The following is a 10,777-nucleotide window of genomic DNA, read 5'->3' as shown; positions in this document are numbered from 1 at the left end:
AAGCAAAACTATGTTTTTGCCTTCCAAAAGAAGACACGACTAGAAATGTTTTATCACATTTATAATGGGTTTAATGTTTATGTCTCATCGCTCTGGCTGTCACTCAAGGCATCACAATATGTTAAGAGGTGTAACATTTACGTCACACGCTTAAGACATTCGGCCAATCACAACGCACTAGATACCTGGCCAATCACAGCACAGTTCGCTTTTCAGACCAATGAGCCTTGTGAAAATCAATGCGTTTCAAAAAGGCGGGCATAGAGGAGAAACAATAATGTACTGTATGTGGAAAATAATGTTGTTGTTGTTTTTTTACCTTAAACCGCATAAACACATTTCATTACACCAAATAATGTTCTTTTTAGCAGCATCATATAACCCTTTAAAAAAATGACATAAAAAAAGGTTTTTAGTGGTATAGACATTAGGTAAATAATAATAATACAAAAAAATGTTACAAACAATTGTTACAAACAACGTTTAAAATAATGTAACACTTTTTACTGAATGTGGCTGGACTCATTAAATTATACACATAGCTTGTATTCCTCTAGGGAGCGCTCAACATAATAAATATAGTAAAACATGGAGAGACTCCTGAAGTTGAGAGTGAGAAAACTTTATTGATTAATGCAAATACATACGGTAAATAATCAGCAGTAGAGTGTGATCGGTTAGTCTTATCTGAAGAAAATATAAATCCTTAAAAAAAGCCTTTCAAATTGAATGAGAAGATTAGATTATTTAAAAAATGATTAAAATAAAAGCATTTTATATTACATAATCTAGCATTAGCAAATAAATATTTGGTCATCTTAAACATTTTTTTATGTTTTTTTATGTAGCATTTTGAGCATTTATGTGAGAATTTGTAATGGTTTGTTCTCAAATGATCTTCTATGGAGGAAATGAGCCACCTATAAAACAAACAAACACCAACATATGAATATTTAAATCCATTAGAAATAGGCTAAATTAAGATTCATTGATTATATGTACATAAAAAAATAAAATCAGTTATATGAAAAACGAACACAATTACATACCTGATGTGTGAATCTGTGCTCGAGCCTGTTCAGCTCTTCTGGATCTGATGTCATAAACCAGAACAATGGCAGTAGCCACGCCCACCAGAGCAGAGAGGACCAATCGGATCACAGCTTCAGTAGAACCACAGCAGTGGACAGAGCCTGAGGAATAAAACACATCAAACTGAGATCAGCTCAGTCAATAAACACCAATATCAGCTCTAATATCAGCTGCTAAACCTGAACATGTTTGACAGAGCTTGCTGATGTCCAGATGTTGAGTCTGGTTGCTGCTGGGATTGTTGATCACACAGCTGTAGCTGTTTTTATCCTGATATTCCACCTCCAGAGGTAGAGAGAGACTGATGCTGAGATCAGACACACTGATGCTGGACAATAAACTGTTTCCTTTATACCAGGAGAGAGTCACATGACTCACATTCACCACTGAACAAAGCAGTGAACAATATGATGATGATGATGATGATGATGATGAAGAACAGTTTGTAGAGTTACTGCTGATGACAGGAACCGGCAGACGCACTGAAAACATGAGAAATAGAGTATGACCAAATCTAATCAACAGTCTTATTTTCAGTTCAATGTGTTCAACAGTCTGTAATCTCAAACTGTAAAATGATTTTATTTGAAGGACAAGACACATGACCTCTACTCACCATAGACAGAAACTCTGAATGCTTTTGACTGTTTTGTTAACCGTAGTACATAAAGTCCAGCCTGTTCAGTTGTGATGTTTGTGATGGTCAGAGATCCGGTTTGATTGTCCAGCTTCAGTCTGTCTCTTAATATCCCAAATGCACCATTAAATGTAGAGAACATTCCAGCTGCTCTATTGATTGCAGCTATCAAAGAATTTAACTGATTTTTTGTTTCAGTCTCCCACTGTATGCTATTTTCACTTATTTCAGTAAGACCAGATTCTAGAGTGACTGAATCTCCCTCCGTCACGGACACTGACTTCCCAGCTTCAGCAGCACCAAACACACACATGGAGAACAAACACAAACAGGGTTTGTCACAGATAAAGACTTTTAAATAATTTTTAGCTTTGACATATAAATTCCAGTTTACAATGTCAGCAGGTGAAATAAATGTAACTCACCATAAACAGTGAGACTATATGTTATCCTCATTGGTTCGCTGGTTGATACACTATAATATCCAGCATTTTTAGTTGTGATGTTTGTGATGGTCAGTGATCCAGTTTGACTGTCCAGCTTCAGTCTGTCTCTGAATCTCCCATCAAGAACATTATCATATACAGTCATGCTGCCAGTCGTAACATTGGTATCAACAATCATATTATTCTCAAACGACCAATGAATCCAATCACCTGGCTTTATTGGAGTAAAACCAGCATTTAGAGTGACAAACTCTCCTTCCACCACTACATCTGATGCCTGTGATATAGCACCAAACACTCCTAAAGAACAGAGTTTGTCACAGATCAAAATCACTTGATGTCGCTTTGATGAAGCTTCACTAAAATAATTTTTATCATTTCAGAGTTCTTTATTGAACAATAACTTTGAGTTTCATATTTAAATGAGTCAAACCTTAATAACTGAACAAAGAGTTGAATTCATACTTGATCTCAGAGTAAAATAACACATTTATTTCCATATGAGAGAAACAGTGAATGATACTCTTCTCTAATTTAACCAGCAATTTATTACATGATACCAGAACAGAAGCAACTGAAGCCATAAAAACACATTTTAAACTCACCAACCAGACGCCATGAACAGAACAATACGAATATGAGGAACATTTTTTTCATCGGTTCACGATAGTGAGGTTTAAAATGTCTGAAAACACTCTGAAACACGACTGATCTGGTTGGATCCTCCCTCTACAGGATTCGACTTGCATCACAGTGTGATTTGTCAGAGGAAGTCATGAAAATGAACAAGATTTTGCTGACCTTGTATTTTCAAATGAACTCCGGCCCTTTATGAAAACTAATAGCAGAAACCTGAAGTGTTGCATGAGTGTTGGATTAGATATTCATGATATATTCATCATCAATTTCTTAGATTTAATCAATAAATTAAATTAGAATAATAAGACATCAATCAAATGAAATCAGTATCAACAAAATCCATCTTTGCACAGCAGATGAAACACAGAAGATGCATCTTAAAGGAACAGATCACCTAAAAATGACATTAATGGAGAAATGTAGCATTCATCACTTAAGTGCCTTGCACACTTGACTCAGAAAATTTTGTGTTTTTTTTCTATTTTTCTTCCTTTCCTATGAAAATAATTGCTACGGATGCAAAAACGCAAAAAAAAAAAAGGAAAAAAATATTGCCTTGGGAGTGTATGCAAATTGTGAGATTTTCTTTGTAGGTGTTTTTTCAGTACTGTGATTCCTCTTATAGATAGCTCATTAAAGCTGATGCTAAATGTAGCATGTGTCTTGTGGTGTTAATTTGTCATTGTCTTTTCATTTATTTAAGGTTGATTTTATCAAATGTTATTTTAACAATTTTACATTTTATTTACATTTTGCAAAAAGTGTACTGCGGTGCTAATTAGTCAGTTATCTTCATCTATTCAAAGAACAAAAATCTATTTTACTTGAACTTTCCGATTTCAATTTTGTAAATTGTAAAAAATGTAAAAGAGAAGTGGTGTTTCTGTGGCATAATTAAAGATTTTGGTTTGCTCCACAGATAATAAGTACCTAATTAGTACCTGCCTGTGACATAATCCACACCACTCCAGTCCATCAGATAACATATTTGAAAGACAAACAATCAAACAAAACAAAAGCAATACCATTAAGGTGTTTTTAACTAAAATATGAGTTCATAGTCTAAAATAATAATGCTTGCTCCAGTGAAAAAGAGATCTGGTCTTGTGGTGTATCCTTACCTTACTTATGTTGGGGTGCAGTTCATAAAGTGTCCACAAGAGACTATGTTATTATTTATAGGCTGTTTTCTTTATTATTCCCTCTTCCGAGTGGATGAAAAGCTGTTCCTTCGTCTCCACTATTTGAGATTTTAAAAATCCCATCTGTAGTCTCTTTGTAGTCATTCAGTAAGTCATTCGGAGTAAGCACAGAACCGGAAGTGAGGGGCGGAGTAAGCACAGAACCGGAAGTGAGGGGCGGAGTAAGCACAGAACCCGAATTGAGGAGCAGAGTAAGCACAGAACCGGAAGTGAGGGGGCGGAGTAAGCACAGAACCGGAAGTGAGGGTCGGAGTAAGCACAGAACCGGAAGTGAGGGTCGGAGTAAGCACAGAACCGGAAGTGAGGGTCGGAGTAAGCACAGAACCCGAATTGAGGGGGAGGAGTAAGCACAGAACCGGAAGTGAGGGGGCGGAGTAAGCACAGAACCGGAAGTGAGGGTCGGAGTAAGCACAGAACCGGAAGTGAGGGTCGGAGTAAGCACAGAGCCGGAAGTGAGGGTCGGAGTAAGCACAGAACCAGAAGTGAGGGTCGGAGTAAGCACAGAACCGGAAGTGAGGGGCGGAGTAAGCACAGAACCGGAAGTGAGGGGCGGAGTAAGCACAGAACCCGAATTGAAGGGCAGAATAAGCACAGAACCGGAAGTGAGGGGCGGAGTAAGCACAGAACCGGAAGTGAGGGGCGGAGTAAGCACAGAACCGGAAGGGAGGGGCGGAGTAAGCACAGAACCAGAAGTGAGGGGCGGAGTAAGCACAGAACCGGAAGTGAGGGGTGGAGTCGTCTAAGACACAAGCATGGTGGAGAGCACGGTGAAGGTTGTGGTGCGTGCGGTCCTCCCAAAGACATGTTGTGTTTTGTTCTTTTTTTTGGAAAAATTGGACGGGCGGATTGGTGAAGGCCAATTTCTTTTACTGTCTATGGTAACGGATGATCTTTGACTGGAGTGTGCATGGTAGGAAGTGGTGTAAAATCCGGAAGCGATCCGGAAATGGAGGATGAAATGTTAGAAGCGGATGGAGGCGGGAATGGAGATAATGAATGGAGTGTAGTGGAAAATCGGAAAAGAAAGAAAAGCTGGAGTAGTGCATCAAAAACTGATCGTGAAAATGGAACTCATCTGACAAGAAAAAGGAAGGAAGAGTACAAGGTAGTAATGAAACTTGAAACTGGATTCTTCAGTGTCATTAATCCGCTGAAGTTATCTAAAACTATTAAGGAAGTGATAGGATTGATTGAAAGTGTTAAGAAGTTGAGGGATGGTTGATTACTGATATATTGCAAGGATAGTAGGCAACAAAAGAAGGCCCGATCATGGGACAAAGTGTGATGTTCGGTACAAGAAGAAAAGAAATGGGTGAAAGGAGTTATAACAGGGATTCCCACAGAAGAAACCGTTGAAAAGATTAAGAGAGGTATTATGGGAGCCACAGTGATTGATGTGAAAAGACTAAAATGCAATAACAGCCTATCTGTGATGATTCATTTTGATGAGGATAAGCTGCCTAGTAAAGCCTTTTTGGGATTTATAAGCTTCCTGTTTAGGCCCTATGTACCCCCTCCTCTAAGATGTTACAAATGCCAAAAGTTTGAAAAAAAGAAAGAAATGGCAAAAGAAAAAAACTAATGAGGAATTTGGAATTAAGAACAATGTTGCATTTGTTACTTTTATGGCAGAAGTAGAGAACTGTTCAGCGCAAACTGAAAGCAGGACAGAAAGAATCAGAATTATAATCAAAGCAGCAGAAAAGTATCTAGAGATCGAGGGTATTTCGGTGGATATGATAAATGAGAAATTAAAGATGCAAACTACATACTCGCAACCAGGATGTGGTGGTACATAATGGTGTTTTTAATATTTCAGTGTAATGCGAGAAGCTTACTAGCTAATGGGCAAGAATTCAAAAAAATTGTTTCTGATTTGGAAAACAAACCTGATATAATATGTGTTCAAGAATCATGGCTCAAACCTCAGTTGAATTTAGTTTTACAAGAATATGTGGTTATTCGGAAAGATAGAAAACAAGGAAATGGAGGTGGGGTAGCTACATTTATAAAACAAGGTGTGGGATATAGGAATGTTGAAGTGAGTGGGGATCAAGAGGTTATTGTGACAGAAGTCTGGCATGGGAGTAAAAGTATTAAAGTAATTAATTTTTACAATCCATGTAAAAAGCTAAATAAGGAAGTATTGGAAAATATAAGAGGTAGTACAAATCAGAAAGTAATATGGTGTGGTGATTTCAATGCCCATAATACACTGAGGTATTATTAAAACAGATTATAATGGGCTGATTGTAGAAGAAATGTTAGATTGGGGTGGGTTAGGTTTTACAAGAATAGATGTAATGCATGGGTGTAAATCAGTTTAGACATTACACTGGTGTCAGAAAAATTAGCTAGAAAATGTGAATGGAAAGTAAGTAAACAAAGTACAATGGGAAGTAATCACTATCCAATATGGTGTAAAATTGGTGTGGATATCATCCAAACTTTGGTGGAGAGAATTCCAAGATGGAAATTTAAGGCGAGACACTGCAGGTGAATAGGGCAAAAAAAATAACTAATAGTTATCACCTTACTTACCCAGTTGATTGATTACATTGATTATTGCAAACATTTTTTTGTATTACAAGTTTTCAAAAATGTTATGTTTAAATATGCAAATGAGGCATTATTTAATGAAATATGTGCTAGAAATATGTGCTATGTCTAGTACAAAAATCTGAACACTAGATGAAGTCAGTTTCAAATTTTTTGTTTAATTTTTTTGACATATTAGAATCAAATGTTTTTTACAGAGGGAATTCTGGTTATCTTTTTTTGTCACTCCATAATTCAGAAAATACTTTGAACAGCCAGAAAACAATATATTTTCACAATTTTGGGGGGAATAAAATGTTGTATATAATCAAGGAAAATATATATGAACAAATCCCTATGTAAAAACCTTCAGAATATAGACAGGAATAAAAATGTCAAGTTTGGTGTGTGTAAGTGCTACTGAAGCGGAGATTTATGGCTCAGTGTTGAAGAAAAAACTCATTTTGAGAAAACGGCCTTTAAAAATATGTATTGTAATTGAAATCTATTGACACAAACAGATAAAGGGCTATAAAAGAAACACTTAACAGTGTTTTTTGGATGTTTTTCCTTCCACTAGTTTGAAAAAGCACTTTATGAAAAACCAAAAAGGCCAAAATCTCAAAATTGACAGGTGCTTGGAAAAACCAAAAAGCCCAAAATCTCAAAATTGACAGGTGCTTGAAAAAACAATGTTTTTGCCTGCAGTGTCTCACCTTAATGCAGCTAACTGGGAGATGTTTAAAGAATTGTGTCATAACAATTTGTGTGAAATGGTAGATGATTGAAGACATGGAAGAGTTAAGTAAGAAAATAAGTGAAGTGTTATGAAATACGGCTGTGGAAGTAATTGGCAAAAAGAAATCTATAAATAGTAAAAAAAAAGCAGTCCCGTGGTGGAATAATGAGTGTAGTAAGGCAGTTCGGGAAAGAAATAAAATGATGAAGAAAGCCAAAAAATCTGTATTGTTCAATGAGTTTATTAACTATAAGAGAGCTCAGGCAATAGTCAGGAGAGAAGTAAGAAAAGCAAAAGGAATTTACTGGAGGGAATTCTGTAATAGAATTGGCGAAGAAATTGAAATAAATGAAATTTGGAATATGGGAGGAACAATATAACTCTATATTGTTAAAGAGTTAAAGAGAGCACTTGCGGGAGGCAAAAATACTTCCCCAGGCAAGGATGACATATGCTATGAGATGATAAAGCACCTATCTGATTTATCGTTAAGTATGATTTTAAGACTTTTTAATAAAATATGGGAGACAGGGAATTTGCCAGCAGATTGGAAGCATGGGGTCATAGTGCCAATAGCTAAACCAGGAAAAGACCATTCTCAGCCAATTAATTATAGACCTATTGCGCTGACATCAAATTTATGCAAACTTATGGAACGGATGGTGTTGAACAGGTTGACTTATGTGATTGAAAGTAGAGGCATTTTTGCAGCATACCAAAGTGGTTTTAGGAAAGGTAGAAATACAATGGATTCAATCTTGTTTTTAGCAGCTGAAATTCGAAAAGCTCAAATTAATAAAGAGGTGCTTGTGGGAGTCTTTTTCGATGTAGAAAAAGCTTATGATATGTTGTGGAAAGAGGGGCTTGTGATAAAATTGGAAAGCTTGAGAATTGATGGAAAAATGTATAACTGGATTTTGAGTTTCTTGTTTGGAAGAATAATTCAAGTAAGAGTAGGGACAGTTTTTTCTAAGATTCTCCCAATTGAGAATGGAACTCCACAGGGAAGTGTGAGCAGTCCTATTCTTTTTAATTTAATGATAAATGACATATTTCATAATGTGGATACGGGAATAGGAAGATCATTGTATGCGGATGATGGAGCACTATGGAAAAGGGGGCGTAATGTTTCATTTGTAGAAAAGAAAATGCAAAAAGCAGTGAATGAGGTGGAGAAATGGACAAATAGTTGGAGTTCCTGATTTTCATTGGCAAGAACAAAAGTAATATGTTTTTTCGAAAAAGAAAAATAATCCAAGCCTGAATGTCAAAATGTATGGTTGTCAGCTAGAACAAATTAGTGTACCGTATTTTTCGGACTATAAGTCACACCTGAGTATAAGTCGCATCAGTCCAAAAATACATCATGACGAGGAAAAAAACATATATAAGTTGCACTGGACTATAAGTCGCATTTATTTAGACCCAAGAACTAAGAGAAAACATTACCGTCTAAAGCCACGAGAGGGCGCTCTATGCTGCTCAGTGTAGACTACAGGAGCACTGAGCATCATCTCTGGCAGCATAGAGTGCCCTCTGGCGGCTGTAGACGATTATGTTTTCTCTTGGTTCATGTCAAATTAATTTTGATAAATAAGTCGCACCTGACTATAAGTCGCAGGACCAGCCAAACTATGAAAAAAAGTGCGACTTATAGTCCAGAAAATACGGTAGTTAGATTTTGGGGTTACAGTTCTGCAAACAACACTTTGCTTAATAGGATAGAAGTAATTCGAAATCAAGCTTTGCGGATCTGTTGTGGTGCATTTAGATCTTCTCCAGTGGCTTCGTTACAAGCTGAAATGGGAGAATTGCCTCTACAACTGTGCAGGTCTCAGTTGAGGTTAAGGTACTAGTGTGGTGTGGTGTCAAGGGACATCTGGAAAGCCACCAAGTGAGACTACTTCTGAAAGATTGTTGGGAATATGCATACAAAGAAATAACAAGCTTTGGCTGGGTAGTAAGGAAGGAGGTAAATAGTTTGAAGATGAAAGACCATGATATTTCTCCTTCTGTTGCTATTCCAGCAATTCGCCCTTGGTTGTTCCCTATGGCACTAATAAACTTACAAATTCACAAAGTAATAAAAAAAGGAGATGAACTTGCCAACTGAAGTAGTGGTACAACAATATATATATAATTCAAGAGTATTATTCTGTTACAGGTATTTACAGATGGGTCTAAGGAGCCTGAGTCTGGAAGAGTAGCAGCAGAAGTATATATTTATACTTTTAAAATAAAAATGGCAAAAAGATTATCAGACTATGTGTCAGTTTTTACTACTGAATTGTTAGCTATCATCCTAGCGCTACAGTGGATTGAAGAAGTTCTGCCAGAAAGAACAGTGATATGTATGGATTCAATGGCTGCGCTCTCAAGTCTATTAAGTGGTAAATCTGAAGCTCGGCGAGACTTAGTATTAGAAGTGTAACAAAGTTTGTTTAGAATAAAACAGTTAAGGATTGAGCTTACATTCCTCTGGGTGCCTGCACATGTGGGTGTGGATGGAAATGAGGAAGTAGACTTGCTAGCAAAGAAAGCATTAAATCATCCACAGATAGAAATTAAGTTAGCATTAAGTAAAGCTGAATTCAAGAGACTGATTTCATTTGAAGTAAATAAAAAATGGCAAGACCTATGGAATAGTGGGTCTAAAGGAAGACATCTATTCCAGATTAAGGAGAGTGTTGGAAAGGAGAGGAAAAAATACGGAAATAGAAAGAAAGATGTCATTCTTTCAAGAAAGACAATTGGACATACAGCATTGAATCAAGGTCTGTATAAGATAGGTAAGCATGAATCTGGAAAGTGTGATAAATGTGGAGAGTTAAAAACAGTGAGTATTCTTATTGAATGTTCTGCATATGAAAGAGAGAGATTTCAATTAATTCAAGAATTAGGATGGCTGGGAGTTGATCATTTTTCTTTAAATACATTGTTAGGATACGGTTCAAAGCAATCAGCAGTGCATGAAATTTTGTTTTAATACCTGAAAAACACAGGAACACTATTTAGAATCTAGGCCTTTATTAATAATTTTTTTTTTTTTTTTTTGGGGGGGGGGGGGGTGGGGGGGGGGGTGTTGTTTCTGTCTTCCAAATCTATGCACACTCTACACTCCAGATCAGCAGGTGGCAGTAATGCACCTTTTGCCAAAACCACCATAAACACTAGTAGAAGAAGAAGAAGAGCACGTTGAGTTGTCTTTTTGACATGTTTTGAAAAATTATTGCATATTTTTAGTTCAGCATTTATCTGTTAAATGTTTAATTTGTGTTAGGATTTATCATCTTATTGAAGCTTGAATATGTTGTCATACTTTATTGTATCAAACTTTTTTCTACGGATGGTTCGATTAATTTTTGCGTGTTTTAAATGGGCCTTGCGGTGACGTTTAACCCTTGTATGGTGTTCGGGTCTGTAAGTTTATAAATAATATATATATATATATATATATATGATTAATTATTGTTGTGTGTGTGTG

At 36.5% G+C, this 10,777-nt stretch overlaps 1 protein-coding gene across 1 annotated transcript; it reads right to left on the bottom strand.

The window, feature by feature from the left end:
- Positions 1-656: 656 nt before the first annotated feature.
- Positions 657-2,880, bottom strand: LOC132159402 (uncharacterized). The gene is made up of 6 exons (XM_059568906.1): positions 2,781-2,880; positions 2,155-2,475; positions 1,709-2,017; positions 1,272-1,574; positions 1,050-1,193; positions 657-920 (listed from the first exon to the last, which is right to left on the bottom strand). The coding sequence occupies exons 1-6, from the start codon at positions 2,830-2,832 to the stop codon at positions 901-903; spliced, it is 1,149 nt and encodes a 382-aa protein (XP_059424889.1). The 5' UTR covers positions 2,833-2,880; the 3' UTR covers positions 657-900.
- Between the last annotated feature and the right edge of the window lie 7,897 nt (positions 2,881-10,777).

The sequence above is a fragment of the Carassius carassius genome, chromosome 16 (genome assembly GCF_963082965.1).
Source record: "Carassius carassius chromosome 16, fCarCar2.1, whole genome shotgun sequence".
NCBI classification, from domain to species: Eukaryota; Metazoa; Chordata; class Actinopteri; order Cypriniformes; family Cyprinidae; genus Carassius; species Carassius carassius.
The sequence above is the reverse complement of the archived record's forward strand: the minus strand, read 5'-3'. Positions and strand labels throughout refer to the sequence as shown.

Coding starts and splice junctions, on each gene's coding strand:
- LOC132159402 (XM_059568906.1), bottom strand. CDS start 2,832: ATGAAAAAAATGTTCCTCATATTCGTATTGTTCTGTTCATGGCGTCTG. Junction 2,476..2,780: donor CTGTTCATGGCGTCTGGTTG/GTGAGTTTAAAA, acceptor TCTGTTCTTTAG/GAGTGTTTGGTGCTATATCA. Junction 1,575..1,708: donor ATTCAGAGTTTCTGTCTATG/GTGAGTAGAGGT, acceptor TCATGTTTTCAG/TGCGTCTGCCGGTTCCTGTC.